This window comes from Aspergillus alliaceus (assembly GCF_009176365.1).
Source record: "Aspergillus alliaceus strain CBS 536.65 unplaced genomic scaffold BDW43scaffold_1, whole genome shotgun sequence".
NCBI lineage: Eukaryota > Fungi > Ascomycota > Eurotiomycetes > Eurotiales > Aspergillaceae > Aspergillus > Aspergillus alliaceus.
This window is the reverse complement of record NW_022474684.1, coordinates 148,613-172,062: the sequence shown is the minus strand read 5'-3', so window position 1 is coordinate 172,062 and position 23,450 is coordinate 148,613. Positions and strand designations below refer to the sequence as shown.

General features: G+C 47.2%; 5 protein-coding genes across 5 annotated transcripts in view; 3 read left to right on the top strand and 2 right to left on the bottom strand.

The window, feature by feature from the left end:
- Positions 1–3,681, top strand: part of BDW43DRAFT_902 (Rho family guanine nucleotide exchange factor CDC24) — a 3,798-nt gene extending 117 nt beyond the window's left edge. Inside the window, exons 2-5 of the mRNA XM_032050679.1 lie at positions 185–1,402; positions 1,464–1,712; positions 1,972–2,158; positions 2,218–3,681. Coding sequence (XP_031906172.1) covers positions 428–1,402; positions 1,464–1,712; positions 1,972–2,158; positions 2,218–3,560 — 2,754 coding nt within the window. The 5' untranslated portion in view covers positions 185–427 and the 3' untranslated portion in view covers positions 3,561–3,681. The remainder of the gene's footprint in view (positions 1–184; positions 1,403–1,463; positions 1,713–1,971; positions 2,159–2,217) is intronic.
- Positions 3,682–5,151: 1,470 nt separating this feature from the next.
- Positions 5,152–8,473, top strand: BDW43DRAFT_295813 (putative aminotransferase, classes I and II; the record flags this gene model as incomplete). Its single annotated transcript, XM_032044112.1, has 5 exons — positions 5,152–5,233; positions 5,367–5,842; positions 5,935–6,220; positions 6,273–6,856; positions 7,187–8,473. The coding sequence occupies 5 exons, from the start codon at positions 5,152–5,154 to the stop codon at positions 8,471–8,473; spliced, it is 2,715 nt and encodes a 904-aa protein (XP_031906171.1).
- Positions 8,474–8,579: 106 nt separating this feature from the next.
- On the top strand, positions 8,580–10,184 carry BDW43DRAFT_757 (sucrase/ferredoxin-like domain-containing protein). Its single transcript, XM_032050479.1, has 2 exons — positions 8,580–9,135; positions 9,212–10,184. Exons 1-2 carry the CDS (start codon positions 8,779–8,781, stop codon positions 9,923–9,925), a joined length of 1,071 nt encoding a protein of 356 aa, XP_031906170.1. The 5' UTR covers positions 8,580–8,778; the 3' UTR covers positions 9,926–10,184.
- Positions 10,185–14,496: 4,312 nt separating this feature from the next.
- On the bottom strand, positions 14,497–16,129 carry BDW43DRAFT_317630 (putative C2H2 finger domain protein; the record flags this gene model as incomplete). The annotated part of the gene is made up of 4 exons (XM_032048559.1): positions 14,497–15,629; positions 15,684–15,763; positions 15,820–16,011; positions 16,076–16,129. The coding sequence occupies 4 exons, from the start codon at positions 16,127–16,129 to the stop codon at positions 15,116–15,118; spliced, it is 840 nt and encodes a 279-aa protein (XP_031906169.1). The 3' UTR covers positions 14,497–15,115.
- A 4,561-nt stretch (positions 16,130–20,690) lies between these two features.
- BDW43DRAFT_257611 (uncharacterized protein) lies at positions 20,691–21,665 on the bottom strand. The gene is made up of 2 exons (XM_032039906.1): positions 21,627–21,665; positions 20,691–21,570 (listed from the first exon to the last, which is right to left on the bottom strand). The coding sequence occupies exon 2, from the start codon at positions 21,225–21,227 to the stop codon at positions 20,862–20,864; it is 366 nt and encodes a 121-aa protein (XP_031906168.1). The 5' UTR covers positions 21,228–21,570; positions 21,627–21,665; the 3' UTR covers positions 20,691–20,861.
- Between the last annotated feature and the right edge of the window lie 1,785 nt (positions 21,666–23,450).

Here is a 23,450-nt window from a genome sequence, read left to right as displayed (position 1 = left end):
CCCCCCCCCCAGAAAAAGAAAAAGAAAAATTTAGAAAAGAAGAGACGACCGCTTCATTTACCCTTGACCAGGGTATTTACGAAGTATACATTTTACTTTTTTTTTTTTCTTTTCTTTTTACTTTTCTAACCAACCAACTGACTGGAGAGTCCAGACACGGAACCGTCGTTTGACTCAGCTTTAGGGATAGTTAACGTACCACTATCTCCACTCACTCCTTAGCTGCTCGCTTGCGCCATTCATCCCGCATCGGTCCACCGGCTCGCAGTCTGTAATCCATGCTCGACGTTATTCTTGTACAACCACCCCGTCTGTCGTCGTTTCTACCCGCTCCTTCCCTTCGTTGGTCTACTGCGCAGATTTGAATCATCTTCCCCATACAGCTGTTGGTGTTTCCCCGCACGGTCCTAGTCGGCCGGTAGTCGAAATGGCGGAGACCGCAGGCATGAACGGCGGTCCTATCGCCGAGGACAATATCATCAACCGCCGCGGCGGTGAGTCGATCTATCAAAGCTGCGTCAACCTCAAAAAGCGACTCGGAGAACTCCCAAACTTTGAAGCCCACTTGCAAGAGATGGAGGAAGAAGATCTAGCCCAGGGAAACACCGACCCTGTGGCGTCGCTATGGAATTGCCTCCGGAATGGGTACCCCTTGTTGACCATCTATAACGCCTCAAGCCCCGAAGAATACCTCGAGGTCGATCCCGAAAAAATCCCCGAAGCCAAACGCCCCAAAGCCGCCACTTTCAAGTTCCTTCAGGCGTCTCTGAAGGAGTTGGGGTTCCCCCAGCAAGACTGCTTCCTCATCACCGACTTGTATGGTGAGAGTACAACCGGATTTATCAAAGTGATCAAGATGGTGAACCGGGTGTTAGATATTTTAGAAATGCAGGGTCAGCTGAAGCGAACTTCCGATGTCCCGTCCCGCGCCCCGGAAAAGGGAGCCGTAAAACTTACCAAGCGAGAGCACATTTTGAAGGAGCTGTTGGAGACGGAGCGCGACTATGTCCACCATCTTCAGAATCTGCAAGCGCTCAAGAAGGAGCTGGAGGAGACGGGGGCTCTGACTGGCGATGCTAGCCATCAAATCTTCTTAAATCTAAACAACCTCCTTGATTTCGCCCAACGATTCTTAATTCGCATTGAGCAGCACTACGCCTTGCCGGAAGAAAGACAGAACTGGGGCAAGTTGTTTATCCAACACGAGGAAGCTTTCAGGCAGTACGAACCGTTTATCGCCAACCAGATGCGTTGCGACGAAGCTTGCCTAAAGGAGTGGGACAAGATCCATACAGCCCCGAGGACTATTGACTTGAAGCAAATGGTTGCCCAACCCTCGACACTAAATGGGTTCTTTGTCAAGCCTTTTCAGCGGCTGACCAAATATCCTTTGATGCTTTCGGTGAGTATTCTGTGTTCTCGAGCGTCCTTGTCGGTCGTGTGGTTCTAACCTTGGATATTAGGAACTGCGTAAGCAGACTGAAAACCCGGATCTGCAGACTGATATTACCCGTGCTATCGACGCTATCCAGTGTGTCCTCGATTCTGCAAATGATGCTATTGATAAAGAACATCTGGCCTCCGCCTTCGTCGAACTTGATGAACGGGTAGACGACTGGAAGTCGCTCAAAATAGATTCGTTTGGTGAATTGCTTCGATACGGTACATTCACTGTTTTGAAGGGAGACAATGGCAAAGATTCAGAAAGAGAGGTTTGTTCCCTTTCCGTCGCCTGTCCTCATACAACCCTCCCCCAAACACATTATCCTGTCTTTGGAAGCGGTCTACTCATCGGAGAGATGAGCAGTGATCTGCACAATCGCATTTTGTTTGATGGTATCTCTGTTTACCTCTCCTTGTCCGTTGGCTTCGTGTTGCTATATATTACAACCACGGATCCGGAAGTTAAATACACTGAATAATATGATTGCTGACTTTGCTCGGGGTGTTTACCCCATTCTTTGAGTCTAGTATCATATCTATCTTTTCGAACGCATCCTCCTCTGCTGCAAAGATATCAACCCGAACAAACAGAAAACGAAACTCATGGTGGGCAAAGATAAGCCGGCAGCCACTGTTAAAGGAAAGCCACGCCTCCAACTTAAGGGCCGTATCTACATGGCAAACGTAACTGATATAGTTTGCATTCAGAAGCCGGGTACGAGACTCTGGCCCTCATCCTCAAATGTCTTGGACTGAACTGACACTGGTTTGCAGGATCTTATCGGATTCAAATCTTCTGGAAAGGTGATCCAGGCGTAGTGGACAACTTTATAATTCGTTATAATAACGAAGATTCTATGCGCAAATGGTACAAGGACATTGACAATCAAAGAGCAATTCAAGCAGAACATCGCAGCGCACGGAATACCGGTACATCGGAGACCGAATTCACGTACATGAGGAACATGGCGAACATGCCTAATCCGTACCAACAAGAATATGATGCCGAAGAGCAGGCAACTAAGGAGGCTGGTTTCTTCTCCGAATTTCCCATGAGTCGAAATGCATCGAGCACCAGTCTCCGGACGCGGTCCGCAACGGGCGGAAGTGGTGGCTCCGGCCCGCCTTTGTCAACTAATCGCCCGCATCGCTTCCCCATGCCAGATCCGAATCTTTCTGTGCACACACAATTCCCCAGTGGCAGTATGTCACCGGCTGAGAGAAACGCCAACTCTTACTTTTCTCCTGTTGTCGAGACGCCATCCACAAGGTCAAGCTCGCAGTCCACTGGTTATTCGTACGGCCGCCAGACACCAGGCAGTACTTGGAACGAAGAACCCAATCGGTATACTGCACCCGCATTGTCTCGTGGTGTTTCTCGGGACGGCTCAAACCAGAATCCCTATTTTAGTGGAGCACCCAACGGGCGGGGGGCTCAGCGTCCTTCCTTGCCTCCTATGTCTGGTACTTCTAATGGCATGGCACAGCGGATGCGTTCTGCGAGTAGCCCGGACATACATCATCACAATCCTGAATCGCGTCGGTACATGGGCGCGCACACAATGCAGACAGTCGACAATGTGCCCGTACCGCCGATCCCTGCTCACATGGCCAGCATGAAGGCACCTGTCAATAGGAGCCAAGCCAATTCACCAACCAATACTAGTCTCCCTAGCCGAAACGGAAATACCATTAGTGGACAACACACGCATTTCCATGAGCCTCAGTATTCTGAATCTCGAGCGAATCAGCCGGCTTCGGACCATCCTACATCCCCACTGAGCCACGAACCCGACGAGGAGCCTCTCATGCCAACCCAACTCAAAGCCAAGGTTAACTTCGACGATAACTATGTCACGTTGGTGATCGCTAGCAACATTATGTTCCGATCCCTTACAGATCGAGTCGATGCGAAGCTAGCCCGGTTCACTAATCTGTCCATTGGGAGCAAATCGGTCAGATTACGTTACCGCGATGAGGACGGAGATTTCGTCACTATTGACAGCGATGAGGCCGTTCAGTTGGCATTTATGGAGTGGCGGGAGCAACATCGTGACATGCTTACCCGAGGTCAAGTTGGCGAAATTCAACTCTATTGCCAAGCAGTCGAGAATTAAATGCAATATACCTGAAGCGAAGCGCTCTTTGTCATGTTTTCTTTACTATGTTCTATCTATTCTCTTCTCTTCTCACCTCATTTCTTTACCTTTTCTTCTTCTATTTTCTTTTGCTATTTAAAATTCCCCCTTTCGCTCTGGTTGTCTACGGAGATGGAAGGAAAGAAGAGGCGTCTATTTAGGAATTGCCGGCGTTGTTACAGGTTTTCTGCAACTCATTTCCAACTGGATTGGCTTGAGGACTATTGAGGAGCCATTGGTCCAAATTTTATGAACAAAAGAAAAGGGAAAGGGGCTGGGTTCGGTTTTTTATATTCTGTTTCTCTTTTTCCTTCCTTTCCTTTCTTTTCTTTTTCTTTCTTCTTATTTCCTTCTTGACCTCCTTTCCTGTAACCACTATGGTGTGTTATCGGGAGCTGTTTGATGTTGATCTTCAACCTAACCAAGTGCATTTTATCCGGGGCCCTCTTGTCGGGTGAGATGCTTATGATGACTGACTTTTATTTAACTTTGTTCAAGCCCCTTCCGTCCCTGTGTGTGGGCAATGACTGCATGATGTATGTACGTATACTGCTGTTCTATTGAACAGACCGATTTCCAGGTTAAAGAGATGAGATGTATAGTGAGCTTGTATTTCCAGGGCTGGCTCTTCTGATGTTGGACTTGGGTCGCGAGTTTGAGCGGGTATTTCTATGTTTCGCTTTCTTTCCTTTTCATGTTTGCATCAATTTGGGGTTGGGTTGGGTAGGCTGGCATAGACTAGGCGAATTGTTTCCGTTTTGAGTGAGTGAATAGGAAAAACGAATCCCCAAATTATTGGAAGTGCGACTTCGGGATAGAAAGACAAGAATTAATTATAGCCCATCGGATGGAATCCGAAGAGCCCCACCGGCGCCTCCCCTGATCGGGAAGCAATCCAGACCATCGGCACCGCAACCGCTTTTCAGGCCCGAATACCGTCCCGATTCCCCCTACGTCCTAAGTCGGCTCATAATAATAATGTAACAACACTCCGTACGTAAGTCATAGACAGTATAGAATATAATAGAATAGGGGGAGACCTTCCCCCCCTCCTCTCTTTACGCTGATGAGACATTTTTCAACCTTCGTCTAGGCGATGCGGCCAGTGCTGACGGAGATCGATCCCTCTAAGGTGAATAGGAGCCCAACGGCCGAGGACTATGTTCCATATTGAGGGATTATCTAGTGCGGGATATAATCTTTTTATCATTGGTTCGATCCATAGTACTTTGGGGTCGGGCTAAGTCTCTCCAAAGGTAAAATTGGAGTCGACAGAAAGATGCCTGAGAGAGGGCGTTTGCGAGCCTTAAAATGGCCATTCATTCATCTTGCCGTCCTCTTTTCTTTTTCTTTTACCTTCATATTTAACAACGCCGGTCACGGTCGATGCCCTGCTTTTCTTTTTGATCTATATAGAATTATTGCTTACTCCTCATTCTGGGCGCCCTTGAGTTTTCATTTCTTTTTCTATTCTATACTCTTGTTCTGAGAGCCAAGAAAACGCATAAATCTATCAAACTACTTTTAATCCCTCGCATCAACATTTCTGCATTGTTGCCAAGCAGTAATCATGTCATTTTCCGGACGTCGCGTGAGCATTTTGCGTCCTTCCAACAGGCGATTTTCGCTGGGCAAGGAGTTGTCGGAGAATGGTGCGTTGTTCTCATTTTCTAATTGGTGTTAAGCATGTTTGTAGTACCAGCGGAATGAGGGGTTCCCAATAAAAAAACTCATATCAAATCAAATCATCGCGAACATTCCAACTAACAAAACACACCTTTACAGAACTCCGATCAGAAACTCACCGTCAATTCCGAAGTGCTCACGAAGGCCACCGTCCCCATGCTGGTCTCGATGCCTCACGTGCCTCAACCGGTGTTGTCTGGTGTACAGAACGTGCGACTGAACACGGCTACGCAGAGGATCCCTCCGCATGGGCGAACCTGGGACAAGGTGCCCCTGAAGCCGACGATGAGATCGAAGGCAGTTTCCCTCGCCCCACGAGCATTCCCATCACCTCTGCTGCGCGTGAGTACGGCCCCACGGCCGGTATCAAGCCCCTCCGCGCGGCTGTCGCTCGGTTGTATAATGAGCATTACCGTCAGGGCAAGGAAAGCCAGTACACTTGGGAGAATGTCTGCATTGTCCCCGGTGGGCGTGCGGGTTTGATTCGAATTGCAGCCATCCTGGGCAATTCGTACCTGTCCTTCCCCATTCCCGACTACTCTGCGTATTCTGAGATGTTGACCCTGTTCAAAAATGTAAGCATTGGGTTATTAGTGGTCTCTCCCGCAGCGCAGGCTGCACATACAGACTTTGTCTGTATCACGATAGCTCACAAACCATCTTCTAGATCGCTCCTATCCCCATTCCCCTCTCCCAGAATGACCATTATCATATTCACCCCGACAAGATCGCAGAGGAAATCGCACGTGGTACTCAGGTGCTCTTGACATCGAATCCCCGTAATCCGACTGGACACTTTGTTTCCAGCGAGGAGCTGGCTAAAATCCAAGACATCTGCAGAGATCGCGCAACGTTGATTTTGGACGAATTCTATGGAGGCTACAATTACACCACCGACTGTGACGGCACAACTCTCAGTGGTGCTACAAATGTGGAGGACGTAAATCAAGATGGTTGGCTAGCTCCCAGAAACTACGTGTGATTTTCCCATGCTAACCTTGACAGATGTCCTGCTCATTGATGGCCTCACGAAGCGTTTCCGTCTGCCTGGTTGGCGTATCGCCTGGGTTGTCGGTCCCAAGGAGTTCGTTGACGCCCTTGGTTCCGCTGGTTCCTACCTGGACGGAGGTGCCAACGTGCCGTTCCAGGAAGCCGCCATTCCTATGCTCGAGCCGTCGCTGGTACGCGCGGAGATGAAGGCCCTCCAGCAGCATTTCCGTGAAAAGAGAGATTTCGTTGTCCAGCGCTTGAGAGAAATTGGATTCCGTATCCAGGACGTTCCTCAAGCCACCTTCTACATTTGGCTTGATTTGACTTCTTTGGAGCCCCCGCTTCCCAAAGAGGCGAACATCTCCGACGGTCTGAACTTCTTCAACGCCCTCCTGACTGAGAAGGTCATTGTGGTGCCTGGTATCTTCTTCGACCTGAACCCGGCCAAGAGAAGAGACCTGTTTGACAGCCCTTGCCACCACTTTGTCCGTCTGAGTTACGGACCGAAGATGGATGTGCTGAAGAAGGGTCTTGATGGCATTGAAAGGGTTATCCGCCGTGCGCGGGGAGAGGCCCTCAAAGCTCAATGGGAAGACGAGGTAGCAGTTGCTGACGACTAAGCGAACTGACGCGTTAGTACATGAGTTAACATCATGAATATAGATTTAAGGCTAGTATTATATGAACGGGAGTCAGCTTATTTCCCAGAGCCCGTGCTTTTCTTTCTATTTATGACCCCTTAAACTTGCTGTACGGAGGATCGTAGTCCCATATAGAACGACTTTCATAGAGACGGCCCCTTAATTTGGGTCAGCTTCGCGTAGCACGTGACCCTGTCGGTCGGCCTGCCAGCCAACTATTCTTCTATTCCTTCCATTTATTGTCCAACCCATGCTTTCATGATCAAAGACAGTTGAGGTAGCGACAAGCGCACAGGCTGCGATGCGCAATATGTTGCGCACGATATTATGGCCTGGAATTTCTACCGCATCCTTAATTACACTGTCTTCATTGTTCTCTCGGTTGTCCTCTTCTGTCTCATAGTCCTGACCCCAGCGGACGCGATCTACCAGTGCTACATTACATCGCGACTCACAAATATCTTCATTATTAGCGGTGGCTACATCGTGACGTTTATACTAGCGGCGCTGATCTACGCAACCCGGATTTATACCAATCGCAGTGCCTTAGCAGGTATTCCCAAAGCATGGATCCCGGTCGAGAAGGAAGACGTCGGGAAGAGCGTGAGGCGACTGGTGGTTGAGGGTCTTGCTCGCAGTGCTATCATCGCTTATCAAGCCAGACCAAGGGATACAACTGCAGATGGAGAGAACTTTGCCGACTACCCTATGCTCCTAATAGACCGTGATCGCCCTCCTTGGGGCGATGTCGAACACCCGGGATGGTCTTCTCCTGCATCTCCCGATGTGCCCGACCTGCCGTATCGGACGGTGATCCAAGAACTTCCAAATTTGATCGAAGCCAAAGCGGTCTCTCTCGCTCCCCCCGACCCCTTTTTGTCCGTCCCCCGCTCGTTCAACTCCTCTGCCCCTGACGCTGAGCAATCGATCCCGGACACACGAGTAGTAGACATCCTACGCCGACCAGTGTCGATGGGTGTGCGGGAGTACTTGCAACATCTCACCGTTCTGAACGTTATCAAGCCGCCCGAGATCGGTGCGGAATTCACCGCACTATATGAGCGCGCGCGCTTTTCATCCCATGAGCTCCACGAGGCGGAATTTCGGGAGTTGATGCACGTATTCGCCGAGCTTTTGAAAGGGATGCAGTCGCTGGATACGCAGATTATGGACGATATATATGCTGAAAGCCATGGGGACGATAGCGAGTCCATCATCGGGCCTTCGGACGAGGAAGGAGAGACCGATACGGTAGATTATCACGACGATAGCGAGTCATTCTCCCGAGGCCGAACCAATAGTTTACAGCCATCAAATGCATCGACCTGGGAGGGCCGCTCAATTTACACAACATCCGGAAAGCAGAGCCATCAGTCACCTGTTTGGCCGAGAAACCTCGATCCGCACCGGCTGGCCACGCCTCGGACGCCCTCAATACGGTCGCTTAGACAGGTCCAGTCGAACGCGTCGGGCAGTTCTGGTGGAAGCGTGATACATTTGGTAGATACCCATGGGCCATCAGATTTGCCCTACGCCATTAAGTTCAACGGCAGTTCACATAATAATAGAACATGACCATTAATGTTTGTCTTAATTATTCTAATTGGATTGAGATAGTGCAGTAGCGCCTTTCTTACTAAAATCACCCTATGAAGCATTTACATTGGCCTTGATCAGTAGTGTATCCCCGTCCCCATTCGACCAGCCCTAATAACCTGATTCAGAAAGAAGATTGATAGTCCATCAGCCAATCACGGCCCGTTCGGAATTGGTTCCGTTCTTGGCATTAGTGATTGATAAGATACTGCTTTTCCAGAATAGCAATTTGTCAGATTCACCCCCAACACTTCCTTACCTTGGAACAACATCCTTCCCACGCAATGCAAGCTCTCTGGCGACGCGGTACCTCCCTCTTCGGATCAACTCCATCAGATTCTCCCAAAGAGATCGGGTCCGTCGAGGATTTCCGAACCGCCCCTACCCCCGACACACTATTCACTAAGGTCGATCCCTCCATCGATGGGGAAGAATGTCTCCACGACTGCGCTTCATGCACTGTCCGGTACCCCGCTAAATTCGAAGTCGACTACGAGGATACCCTATACTCAAATGTCACCGGCTGGGCAACCCACCTATTAGTTGCGACTGGTAAAACAGACTGGGTAAGAGATGTAGCAGACGAACAGGGCAGCGTAATGGAAGCCATTGAAAAGGGAGGCCTGGAGCCCAGTAACGGGGTACGTCCTGTCCCAACTTAACCCCAAATTTTACCCTTATCCTTATGAGCACTGCTAAGCCACCGCACAATCACAGAAATTGAAACTCTCTGCCTCCAACATGCCCGTCCCAGACGAATACCACCACCACGACTCAGGAAAGCAACCCACGACCGTCCTCCTTCTCCCAAGTTTCACCATCGTCGACCACGTCACGCCGGCCCTGGCCCCCGACCTGATCAAATACTTTGTCAGCCCTGCCCCCACGACCACTACTCCCCTGGGCGCTCTCCCGGGGGCAATTGAGCAATCCGCATCCGAAGATCAATCGCAACCGTTACCACCCTCTCCTGACCTACTATCGTTGACACCCCTCCGGTCGCGGCCCTGTTCTCATGCGGCTGTGATCCTCCTCTGTTCCCAGCGCACAAGGGACGCCCGATGCGGCCAGTCTGCGCCTCTGCTTCGGAAAGAATTCGAGCGTCACTTGCGCCCGTTAGGATTGTACCGTGATCTTGATGATGAGCGGCCCGGTGGTGTTGGGGTCTACTTTATTAGCCATGTTGGAGGGCACAAGTATTCTGCGAATGTGATTGTATACCGGCGTCGCGATTTCGAGTGGCATCGTGGCGATAAACAGGAGGCGTCGGCGAAAGGGGAGGAGGGCGCGGCGCAGGGGATCTGGCTGGCGCGCGTTAGACCGGAGGACTGCGAGAATATTGTCCGATATACGGTGCTGAAGGGGAAGGTGGTCAAGCCGGAGCAGATCAGAGGAGGATTCGATCGGGAACGGGGGGTGATGAGTTGGTAATTCGTTACTTTAGTTGTGGTATACTCGGTACATATAAAAAGTACACATCGAGAGATAGGGTTGTGTACGAGTATGGGCATAGATCTAAGACGATATTTAAATGGTGTATGACTAGAGTTATGTTTGCCCCATCCAGTAGATAGTTAATCCATGTAGTTGTGCCATTGAGCTTCGTAAAAGCAGGCGTGAGTTATTCAAGCACTGCTAAGCTAGCAAAGCCCATCCGAATCCTGTTTGGCATGCGTGTAGCATTGAGAAATGGCCCTGGAGCCATTCTGCTCTGTGTCAAACACTATGAAGCAAGGGGTTTGTTTCACAACATAGTTTATTAAACAGCCGAATATCTCTCCCATTTACCCTGAATCGACCCAATAAGTCATCGCCTACACAGTTCCGATCAGTAAGAGAACAACTATCCCTGTGCTATTTTAGCACAAGAGACAGCTCTTAATCAGCGACCTAGTCCACATCACCATGTATCATTCCTAGATAAAGGGTCAGGCCAATGAAAAATCAATATGCTATCAAACTACGCGGTCTATATTCTAGACCGCACCGTCGCAAGCAATCTAAAAGAAATACGGCCTTCAAACAGGAGAGAGATGGGGAAAGAGGACTCGCCGAGACAGTATTCTCGGCCTTATTGTTTATTCTTTCTCGTCGGGGTGAACAAACACGGGACTGCCCTGGTCTCCCTTACTGATACTCAACCTCTAAGATATGTATCAGTTGGAAGAGTGGCCATCTGCCGGAAGCTGGGAAGGCTCCGTACGTGCCTTCATTGCAGTGTATCTGTTATGACTACATTCTTCGTTCGGGGCTTATAGAGTGTTGGCCAGCGCTCAGGTACAGAGGTACACTTGTTATTCCGGCTCCACGTTTGCATTGACAGCTCGTGGGGGATTATATTGAAAGGATAGTGGGTGAGTAACTCGGTATTCAATACGTATGGGTCAAGTGCATCTGGCTGGGTTGTTTATTCCCTTATTGCTATCTGAGCATGAGATGTTAGCATGGAAAGTAAATTCGCGAGAGACACGTGCCTTGGCCTGGGAGGTACGCGGTTTAAACTCTGATATCCATTGTCCGCCATAGGGTATAGCCGGCGTCATGTCGAGAATCTAGACGTGTTTGTGATCCAGATAGCCCTCTCACTGTCTAGCTCAAAAGTAAAAAGAGTCGTAGTGTGAAGACGGTTTACCAGAAGTGCCTCACGCCATGAAGCGGGACTAATTTACCTCTCATTTCCGATCATCCACCAGTGTCCAGAAGAAGATTGTAGAGCGCTTACAATGGGCCCTAGATGGTATATCCCTCGTTTAAAATTGCCAGAATGAGCATAGTTGCAGCCTTTTTTCCCTGTAAGAATATCAAATCTAATTTAACGTGGTGACCGGATCCTCATTTGCTTAGTTCAAGCTCAAGGAAAGATGTATAGTAGATTCCTCTATCCGAATTCCAGCGTATTGGAATGGATGAAGGTCGAGGAGGAACACGAGAGGATTGACTAATATATGCTGTTTTATTGGTCAATCTCCACCATCCTCTTACCTAAGACCAAGGACTAACTAGTAGTAATTAGTAGTGATTGTCTAGAATTAGTAGAATCACTAATCGAGTAGTATCGAGTAACAGTCGAGGTAGGATGGATATGTGTGCATAGTGCAGTGTGCACAACACACCACCAGGAGAGTCGGCAGACAGACTAGACTCCCCTAGGGTAGCACTACTAAATTAGTCCTGGAATACTACGGCGCCAGTACTCCGTACGTAAAGGATCCACTCCCGGAGATACAGGAAAAACAACAACCCTCTTCAGTGCAATGGACCCTCCGTAATTGGTCGGGGCACACGAACAGGTTGAAGTTGAGTTCTCGACCCACCTTGCTGGTGTTGATCTTCCAATTTCATTTCACGAAGGAGGAACGGACTGGCAATGACAATAGATACTACAGACGAATAGAGTTAGCAGCAGACAATCATTGTTCATGGTACCCTCGACTACTCTGAGACAGGTAGTAGTTATGTTTCGGTGTGCCTGACCGACTGTGCCAAGATTGAAAGCCCTTGACCCATGGGAGGATCGATTCTGGTCAACCTTCTTTTAAGTTCCGTGGGCTCGAAGGTCACGGTTTGTTTGAGTTTTTTTGAGACATATACGTCGGTGGCTATTCTATCTGTAGAAACCCAGATATAGAATGGTAGGTGGTATTAATATATACTAGTACCTATATGAGAGAGTGAGTCCTGTACCTCACAGTCTCGCTGAGAACAAGCACTCATCAATATAGCCAGGTACATACGTCCCGTCCACGCATACACTCATCTCACGCCAGAGAGAGGGTCACAGCCACAATCTCCACAGCGAAAATGAGCCCGTCAATTCCCCACATGAAGAGAAAGAACGTCCCGAACGAGAGGATAGATGAGCCGCTAGTTCCCCGATAGTAGCCAGTCTGGTTTCCCGCGCGTCTGTCGATGGATTTGGCGCTCCACCGTCAGATGGGCTGGTCTAGATAGAATGATCATCCGGATGGTCATCGTTAGTGACCCTGGCGCGAGAGATGGGTCGTTGCTGTACTATGGTTTCGGTTAGGATGTCGCGGATTGTTGGTATACTTGTGTATGTCACTGTCTCGGTAGAGATGTTTGAGTATCCCGTAGTACTTCTGGAACTAGTGATCTATAGAGAAGGCCTTCTATGTATATATATTATAGCCCAGAGCATCACGTACCTAGGAGTAAGTTGATGTTTCGGTGAGGATTGGCTGTACAATACAGCCCGGTACAATACATCGAAGGCAGTCTGTGGGAGGCAAAAGGCAACCAGACATATATCACTCGCAGAGTGCATCCATCCCATGGGGCTACCAACCCAATAAGTAGGCAACTCCAGGCGATTAGGGAATATTCTACGGGCGCCCAAACTGTTGGGAAACCTTACCTTTCCAGGAGGAAACGTCAAAACCAAACTGGAATAGGCGATGGTGTATGTACCATGGAATGGGGTGGATAATGTTAGGGATTCCTTGAAGTTAATTCTGCACCGGCCACTCGATGTCCTATCCTCTCTCCCAGAACTGGTGTACGGCTTCTACCTCTTGACTCCCGCTTGGCCCAAGCGCTTGGCTACTCTTCTTGAGCAGACAATATGATATGACAGGTGATTCTTTTACTGGTGACCTAGTAGCCCCTGACCGTCGTGTTCAATGCCTCGCTGGTTGTGTGGTTTTGTATTAGGCCGGGATAGTTGCTAGCTAGTTCAGAGTGGGAAAGCGAGTTATGTAGCAGCAGTACCCGTTTAGTCTGTCATATGTGAGGTTTTGAACGCGTGGGTGTATCCTAGCGTCTAGGATTATTTTCGTGTTCAGATAACTGTGTCCAACCGGTAATTACCTCCAGCAATTCTCATAGGATAACTCGCTCTGTATCTCAGACTCGGGATCCTTGCTTAATCCAGCTGCAGGTGATATGTTTTGCAAAAGGTCGCATAACTCTGGATGCGTCGCAGTATATCTAGGTAGTAGAAGACATGTGCTGTAACGAGTCGTAGCCACGGATGGGTTTATTGAAAAGAGGGTACAAGAGTAGACGTATCAAACCCCGCAGTCAAAACGCCAAGGTAGCGCACATAGTCCTTACAAAGTCATTCATCTGGCAATGGCCTGTCGTCGTCATCCAATGCAGTATGACTGCTAGATCCCGGTATAACCGCCGATAGCTAGCGGTTTCGTGTGTTGTTAGCTGATTCATCTCGGTACCAAATTGTTAACTAGAAGGGGAATATCGGTACCAGCGACTTTAGTGCAGGGACTAAGTGGCCCCTGCGAAGTACTACTACTGACTGGAATGGAGACCTCTCTTGACTTTCCTCGGTAATTTCACAAGGAACTAAATTTGGCCCCCACTAGTAATCTCCCCTGATCGAACAACTAAATTAGTACTCGGAAACCATGAAGGCTCTCGCCTCGGAATCTTTATCCACGATAATCTGATTGCTCGGTATCCGAGGGGACCTTCCAAGTATTTCGTTTTTCCTTGTTTTCCGGCCCGATAATTTTTCTTCGATAAAATAAACCAATAAAACTTGTTGACGATGCAGGTATGTATGGTCGATCCATTTCGACATGCAGGTGGCGGTGGCATTGAGCTCTGTGTGTGTGTGTGTGTGTGTGTGTGTGTTGTTCAAGGGAATTTACTCCCCGTCGTCCAGTAGACTAGCTCGCGTTAGTTCTACACATGTAGAGATATTCAGAGACCTGACTGGGCCTGCCTTCATACGCTATCTGAGTGGAGTCAGCGACCGTTCCGACCGTCGATCCTTGGTTAACGTTGGCAGCGAATGAGACTGACTTCTCTTTTAGAACGGTGATGGGAATAATATTTTCAATCTCCCCGACGTCACTAACCGGCAAGTAAGTGGCTCCCGCGTCATGGCCACAGCACGATACGGAAGGTACGGGGTAATAGTATAGTAGGAGATAGATTAGTCTGAGTTGTTGGGTGCAAATGCAACAGCAATTAGGAGCTGGTGGGGGGTCTGCAGCCTTGCAGTGCTGCCTAAGGCATCGGATATCGTGGTCCTCGCCTCGTTCGGGTCAATCAGGAAAGAGCGAAAAGAGAGAGTTCTCAAATTAATTAGACCTCAGTAAATACACCAGACTCAATCTCCCAAACCGGGTCGGAGTCTCCAGCCTCAAATCACAGACGAGATCGGCAATGAAGACTAACACGTATCACAAAGATTGCCAAGAAATCATCTTAGGTATCAAGTATCACAAACGCCTCACCTTAGCCTTTTAAACAGGGGGAATCGATCCAAAAAGCCGCAGAGGTTGCAAGAAATGACAGAAGAAACGAGCAGTGATATAATCAGTCACAAGCATTGCGAGAGACAGAAAAAAAAAGAAGAAAAAAGGAATAGAGATAAAACCAAAATAGAAAACAAAAAATCAACTCGCATGCGGGAATAGTTGACGAACAACCTGTCCAAATTGGAACGCTCGTAAGTATATCGTTATAGGTCATCACACGATACGGTTAGTATCACCGTTCCCAGGCGGGACGCTACCAAATTACACTAAAGATTTTTGCCGGCCTTTCCCTGGCGAATCTCCCAAGGACAAAGCACAATGATTGCACGAGAGGCTAGTGGATACTTAAGGGACTCGAACGTGCTCGTAATATTATTTAACCCACTCCCAAGAAGCCCCAGTCAGTCCCCTCGGGTTGGTTAAGAATTCGAGTTTGGTGTTGTTTATATTGAAAATTATGAGGATAGGTGACTATCAGCGGGTGCCCGTCCACCGTGGGGACAGGGGGGAATGGTTGTTGAAATTCTGGTGGAATACTATATCCCTGGCGGGTTGGATCGTAGCGTTGCTGCATAAGTTGCATGTAATGCGCTTGTTGAACATCAACGGGGGATGTAACCGGTACGCTGTGAGTGACAATCGGTGGCGCGTCTTGCACCGGAACGGGCGTTATTGGAAGACTCGGGGGCGGGTAGAAATCATGAGATGGTGTTTGAGCGTGAGGGTAGTAAGGTTGCTGGGCTAGAAGGTATTGATCATTCGGTAACGAGGCGGGAACAGGCGCCTGGTAGGAATGTTCAGAAGTCGCATCCTCGGATGGCGGACGAGTCACCGTGCCTGGAGGGTGCGAACGATGTTGGTGTTTGGTTAACGTTGTTTTGCGGCAAAAGCTATACGGAAACATTAATACTGGGGCCGTTTTGAGGGGTAGATTGCAATTCTACCTTCTCTCACAGGTCGGTTCTTGACAGATGTAAGGCCGCTTCCCTGTGTGAATCCTCCTGTGTCGGGCTAAACTTGACGACTGCGCTGTGTTAGAGATTCCCATAATTGGGCAAGGGATTAAAGGTGAAGGCATACATCAGAAAACGCTTTTTGGCATCCCTCGTGGTCACAAACATGAGGCTTTTCCCCAGTATGCGTTCGAGAATGAACCGTTAATGCACTCCGTTGGATAAAGCTCTTGTTGCAATTTTCTACCGTACAGTGGTAGGGTCGCTCGTTGGTATGTATGCGATAATGTCTGCAAAGATCCGACTTGCGATTGAAAGACTATGTAGATTGTCAGTATGATTGGGGTCCAGGGAAGAGGAGAAAGGGCTGAAAATGAATTCACCTTTCCACAATGCTCCCAGGAGCAGTTGAAGTCCCGTCCACCGCCAGGTGCCATGGTTGCAGGCGTCCAAGGGGTGGGTGTTCCAGACAACCTGGGAATGCGGGACAACCGCTGATAGGAACAGCGGGGAGCGGACAGCGGTGGAGATAGCGAGACACAAGATGAATGGGTAACGGGGGATTTAAGTAGATAACAAAACAATTGGAAGTTAGGTATAGCACAAAATTATCAAGCGGGCAGAGGGGGGATGGAATGCAATCGCAATAAAATAAAAACAGAATGAATGTAGGGCAGGTGTTGACGTGAAATGAAGATCAATAGCAAAGCAGACGACCACTTTGGGGTGGAAATGGAGATGGAGACAATGGAGTAGATAGATAAACAGCTCTCGGGAGAGGAAAATTAGTGTATCAAGTAGCGAGACGGAAAGGGAGGAGGGCGCGCGAGAGAAAGAGAAAGACCAGGAGAGGAGTCAAATCTTGATTAAGTGGAGAGACTGTCACAGAAATTAAATCCGAGAAGGCATGCAGCAGCTTCGATGACTGGGGGAGGTTCTGGCCAACGAGTCACAGGAAGACCGATGGATCAAATTGGGAAAAGCAACCGCAGTCGCTGATTTCAGACTGGAGCATTATACTTAGAGTAATAATAACAATAACAACAATAATAATCAGTTTATTATTATCATTTATTATTTATTACTCTAAGTATAATGTGGCGGGAGTTATAGTAGTAGTAGGTGGTAGATATATAGTAATAGATTCAAATGATGCTCTCCTAGGTAGAGTGTATGTACCTTAAATATAAGGAATCACGATCATATCAATTGTAATGAAAGACCGAGACGAGAGACTAGTAAGAGAGGAGGGAAAAAAAGGAATGAAAAAAGATTATGATCGAACTAAATGAAAAAATTTAAAACAAAAGAAAAGAAAAGGGAAAAAGGAAAAAAGGAAAAAAGGATTAAAAGAAAATAATAATAATAATAATAATAATAATCGCGATAATAAGCTGTCGGGATCGGTGGAGTCGTCCTGCGACGGTGATACAGACAAACGTCGGTCTTAAATGTGGTTCTAGTCCGTTATGGAGAAGACGACTGGAAGAAGCCTGAAAAACAGAAGACAATGAGGGAAAAGAAAGCAGTTAAACCGAGAATAAAATACAAGTGGAAAAGAGAAATGGGGCAATAACTCTCGGCCACGAAAAGTAAAAAAAGAATAGGAGCTGACAGCATGGAAATTCTTAGGTTCTCTCGAGCTCTCCTTTTTCTTATGTTTTTTATTCGCCTTTTTGCCTCCCTCTTGCTTCCTCTCGTGATCGAGTTTTGCCGCGTTCTGTAATTTAAACGGCGCATACTCCATGAATACCTCTAGAACCTATCCATGTAACTTAGTGTGTACGTCCTCTGTACAGTACAGATATACAGCTTGCAAGGCTTGGACTTGCCCTATCCCAGAAGGCTGTGGAAAGGATCAGAGGCTAGAAAGAGTTGGAGGGAAGGGAATTGAATCCAACTTCTGTCGGCTTCTTCCTCAACTATTTCTGTTACATGAGCATTATCAGACCTCGGAAGGCTGATTTTGAATAGGTACCTACATACATACATATAGTACATGCTTACAAATGTACAGATAGTGGCCATGGAAAAAAGATTAGAAAACAGAAAATAGGCCCTGCGCCTTGTTCATTGCAAATACTTTCGACGGTTAGCATGCCAAGGGAGGCAATATAAGTATTTTTATAGACGGAAGAAAGAAAATCAGAGAGAGTGTGTAGACTCCACCATACCCATGAATTACTACTGATACTACTTACTACAGGGGTACCAGGATGTTCAAGAAAGAGAGAAGTAGTGGCAAGAATACTAAGTAGTACTACATACCCGATTTAGATGTCTCCTAAAATGAAAAATTGGCAGACAGGCATCTGGGTCTGGCTTGTCGATAACAACTGGGGTAGGGGGAGGACGGAGCACTAAGGACTAGTCTGAGGTTTGTTGCCCACCGACTTGAACGCTCACTACTATTTGGGGAGGGGAACGGAGAGCCCCACTCCAGCTGCCTGTGCCTTGGGCTCTAGATTAGAGGCTTGGCCAATCATTGCCGACAGGGCGTACAGCCTTTTCCTTGGAAAAAATTCCGCTAGCCTATGGACGGTTTAGTATCCCTGCATGATGGGATCCCACATTGTTGATGCGACAGTATTATTCTCAGCAATCTATTCCCTTTGGAAGAATGGGATACTATTAGAGCAAGGGTATTCGACGGGAGGGGCGTATTGGTATTGTGTAGTATACTACTAAGGATAGCAGTATTACATCCATGGACGCCCTACTATCAAGAAAGCTTCCGGAGCCGACCGACCGGAATTTATGTAGTAAGGTAGTGAGCTATAAAAGGTAGTCCACCCCTCCCTAATGAACCATCGGCACCCCTAACTCAAAAGGAAATTCTAATCTAATGCCCCATCCTTTTTACAGGGGCTATTCTTCGGCTGTACCAGGTTAATACCCGTCAGTGTTCTCCTAAGGTTGAGTTACCCAGTAGTAGGTAGTGACCTCCTTAGGAGCTTTCGGTTGTACCACCTAAGCCGGTCGGTATGATTGGCTTCATGTTCCCTAGTAGGGACTAATTTCAACCCAGAGTTTCCGTATTACAATTACGATCGCCACCACTAGGGTACTGGCGGTTGACAGGCGCCTGTCATGGTCCAAGGGAAGCGACGCACTGAATCAGACCCTTGTCCCTATAGTTGGTAAAAGGTCCAGTAGATTGAAGGAAACCTACAGCACGGTGAGCGAATTAGAAGCGGAGCCTGGGAACAGAGTTAAGAATGCAGAAAGGAAAATCGTAAGCAAGGGATACACTTTAATTATGAGAGCAATACGGAGTGCATTATGCCCATATTGGATGTACACACTTCCACATACAGACCGAGAGGGGGGAATTGAAGGAAAGAATCAACTAGAAAGTAGAAATCAGTCGGAAGTAGGCGTTGCTCCTGCTCGGGAATAATCCAAGGAAATTATTCCCGTTATTGCCGAGGACCTGCGAGGTACATACTGTATGTGCGTACGGACTACTACACACTTAAGCCCTAGGTGATCACTAATTAGTATGTGTGTACTATGTACTAGATATCAATATTGTTCCCAAGTACACTAAACTTGAAAAACTGGGGGTACGTATAATCACTGCAGTCTATCCGAAATCGTGATACCCATAGGAACTCTGTACTCCGTACAATGGTGTGATCCCGGGAATTGACAATCAAATTGAAACTCAATCCTGGAATGAAATGTAATGAAGCCATTCCTATAAGCATTAGCAGATGCATCTCTTTGACCCCCACGTGGGTAGTTTCAATCTACTACCAACCTCTTGATACCATCGTCCGATAGGATGGATGCGGTAAGATATGTGCAGTCAAGATGGGCCATCATTTCTGTGCTTCAAGAGACAAACAAACTTTTGATGATCACTGCATGGCATTTGCAGCTGCAGTGAAAGTGCTAGACGCCGAGGTCACCCTCCATAGCATCTCCTTGATCTCTATGCCTTTTAATTCTACCCACATGGTTCAGAAAATTACTTGTCCAGCACTATATCCCCATATCTGTGCGATTTTCAACTACATAACAAAGAAAAGATATAGAGAGAGGGAAAAAAAAAGGGAAAGACCCATGGGGCTTTGAATCCTATCTAAGGTGGACTGTAGATCTCAATATGGGAGGACTACGTAAGGGCTAGAAGAGAAAAATGCGGGACTGTGGAGACGCGAATCGTACTCAGGCGGGCTTTTAGCGACATGAAGGAAACTAGCTTTAACTACGGAGTATGTACCATGGATATGTTATCCCGGGATCGTAGAATCTCTTGAGCTTGAACGGTCGTCGTCTATACCCAATAAAATGTACCTCGAGATCATTTTGATAGATCAGTCATTCTGGGGCATTAAACTTTCGTCTCTTCCAGACTTCGATCATTGCCAATCCAACTACTGATTGATACTCAAAGTGAAAAAAAAAAGATGAAGAGAGAAACAACGATGCCTTGTTCGTGGGATGTTTATCCTTTATAATCTAATATAGTCCTTTACCTTCTTTATCCAGTCCCTTGCCTTTCATGGGGTAGCATTTGTCTTATTTCGCATATACATAAACTCGCATCGGGATGTATGATGTATGTCCCTCCAAAATTGTGCAGCGAGTTATATCATTATCTACTACGAGCCCCTTGGATTATCTTCTCTCTAGTTTACTATTTCCCTTCCTGGGGTATGCCCACTTCCCTTAGTTGAAATATTTCCCCGTAATCTCCGAAACAAAGAAACAGGTCTTATACGAGGTGTTGCGAGACCTCTCTGGATACCATCACAACAACTGAAGAGCTAAAGTCATCGTGGATACGTGTAAATTCCCACAGTAGCCCCTCAACACGGAAAAATTTAAGCCTAATGGTGAGTCCAGCCTTTGAAGATCATATCCGGCTTTTCTTCCAGTGTTGGCTTACGATAGGTTATCCTTTCTACCTGTGGGTATGATATTGCTCTCCTCTCTACATGCGTGAGGTACGTTAGGCTAATCTAAGATAACACACCGATACTGTGCAATGTATGACACGATAGTGGCTCCCCACATATCCTCAAATGTTCCAGATCAGCATAGACTTTGTAGAATATATTACGCTGCGTCACAATGTTTGCTACGATCTTTGCAATACGATTGGAACTCTCGATGGACTACCACTTTTTGGAAACCACGTCAGTATACAGTAGCGTCATGCTATTCCCTAGACGTTCGCATGGGTTTGAAAAAAGTAATACAACAAGAAGACAGAGAAGCGAAAAATAAAATATGAAAAGAAAAGACAAGCAAAGAAAAAGAAAGAAACAAAAAAAGATGAATGGCGTGACAATCAGGCGTATCATAAAACGATACTTGGAGTTGGGCATAGGAGATGGATCTACGCGTTAGTGTTTCCTGCACATACGTACTGGTGTGCCTGCTCTCTTCCACTTGTCGCCAACTGGCGCAGCCGCTGATAAAACAACACGCCGTGTGGGAAATATTCAGTACTGGGAATAACGTCATTGTACTGCGACTGGTACACCTTTTTCCTCTATAAGTTAAACCCAATGACCTGGTCATTGGTTCTCGTGTATCCCACTACGATGCATAGACGGAGGAGGGTCATGTGTTGAATTGAAACCCTGATCTTGCTGTCCCCTCGTATTGTCGAAATTACAGTGTTGATTGCCAGCACTATGGACTTCACTCTGCCTATTAACGCAGCCCAAGGATTTCGGCTGATGCCACACGCGCACGCACACACACTCTTTTCTCTCCAACAGTTTGGTAGCGAGTCTGACATGGATAGACAGAGATTCGTAATTGACCGATCGTATGAGGGGATGCATAAGCAAGCGCGTGGCCCAGCCAAAACCCCACGACCAACAATCAGCTTGCAAGATGAACGGAGGATATCGATCGACTAATGTAGCTTTAGTAATTCGGTCGCCAAGTCGACTAAGTGACTAATTGACTAACCTTCACACTAGTCGGTTAGCCTAACTTCCCGGATCCAGCTTCAGTCCTCCCTCCCTCTCCCTCTTTGAAAGGAAAAGGATCCGGTGTAATCCCTGAATCTTGATGTCAAGTACAGAGTGATTTACAGGAATCAAGAAAGGAAACAATATCCTCTCCTCTTGACTCGCTTATCGTCCTCCCTCCGTCCCGTCTCTTCTGTCGGTCTTATCAACTAGTTACGGGCCTTATTGGCTGCATTCCCGAGCAACAGACGCAGGTGAGTCTAAACTCCCATATACCCCGCATCGCTCTTCTCTCTGTTCATCCTTTGTTCAAAAATAAGATAAGGGGATGGCTTTGTCACACGCGGAAACGGAAAGGCAGGAAGCGATCCATTCATTGATTACCGCAGCCCATCACTAGATCAACACTCCTGCACGTCGACCCCAAGGGTACCTTACCACCTTCTGGGTGGAAGTAGGAACAGAGAGATCCCATGCAGCCTACTTACGAGCTAATGGTAGTGAGCATCGTAATTAACCCTTCCACCCCGGATGCGCATATGACTCGCAGCACTTTCCCGCAAGCTGACTAGGTCCTTGTTCTCCATTGCGACTACTGCACTCATGGTTTCAAATCACAATATCATGTGTCCCTTGGCGCCAGGACGGTAGGATTCGACTTCATTTTTGCCGCGGCATCGCCGAACAATCGCATGGGTTCTCCGCCCTTGAAACCTGGCCCCATTGCTTCATCATGCATAAGGCCGGGGGTGGAGGGAGAAACTAAGCAATGGAGATGTGTGCCTTATGCTTTGATGGTGTTAAGACATACATACATACGTGTGCTCCATGCAACGTTCGATAGGGCGGCGCCCAAAAAGAAAATCTCCGATTTGCATGATTTCTGTCGCAACCTCTCACTATGATCCATGTCACCCCGCTACTCTAGTTAAAACGGCCCGAGTAGGCTTGTGAGAGGAGTAAAAATTTTTTAATTAACGATCGGATGACAATAGGTAGGATAGATCGAAAAAAAAAAAAAAAATTTAAAAAAAATTAAAACTAATCGTAATCAATAAACGGAAGACGGAAGAAAGGAATGGCCCTATGGAGCCAAGAGTGGAATCACACGCCATTGAATCCTGTGCTGTATGTTGTTAGCCTTAGGCTGTGAACTACAATAATGACAGTAGTTGTAATAATAACAACAATAATAATAGAGTAATAATAGAAATTCCGATCATATGTCTTAAATAGTTGATTAAACAATACTTTCTCATTTTTCGAATGGAAGATTAACCTCAAACACCGAATCCTTCCTAAGAATTGTCGGTGAGTAATTCCTGTAGGAGTGGCTATAGAGCAATTTTGACTTCTGATTCCTAGTTATATTGTTGATGGTATTATTACTATTATTATTGATTATTTATTTATTTTTTTGCAATTGTTTCCATTTTTCTTTTCTCACTCTTTTTCTCTGTGTCTTCTCAAATCTATAGGGCTCGGGAGGGGGCAATGAAGCTTTCACCGAACTTTTTCCTCTTATTTTTGGCCCCCTTGCAGCCACTGTCAATTGAACTGAGGCATTTGAGGCTCCAAATTGAGTCAGTCGGTCATGTGTTATATTTGCTCATGACTTAGTATTTTTTTCTCCTCTCTTTGAGTTCTCTTTAGGTCCCTCCGGCTCGCCCAGTTTTTTTATTGCTTGGATCAGTCATGACTCTCCTCGTAACCGGAAAAACTTTAATGGTTCAAATCTTTCAAAGATGGACAACAAATTACATACAGAAATTGCATTTCGTATGACACCCTGTCTTAAGCAAACCTACTAGCAATTGCGATG

Coding starts and splice junctions, on each gene's coding strand:
- BDW43DRAFT_757 (XM_032050479.1), top strand. CDS start 8,779: ATGCAAGCTCTCTGGCGACGCGGTACCTCCCTCTTCGGATCAACTCCA. Junction 9,136..9,211: donor GCCTGGAGCCCAGTAACGGG/GTACGTCCTGTC, acceptor GCACAATCACAG/AAATTGAAACTCTCTGCCTC.
- BDW43DRAFT_257611 (XM_032039906.1), bottom strand. CDS start 21,227: ATGACCAGGTCATTGGGTTTAACTTATAGAGGAAAAAGGTGTACCAGT.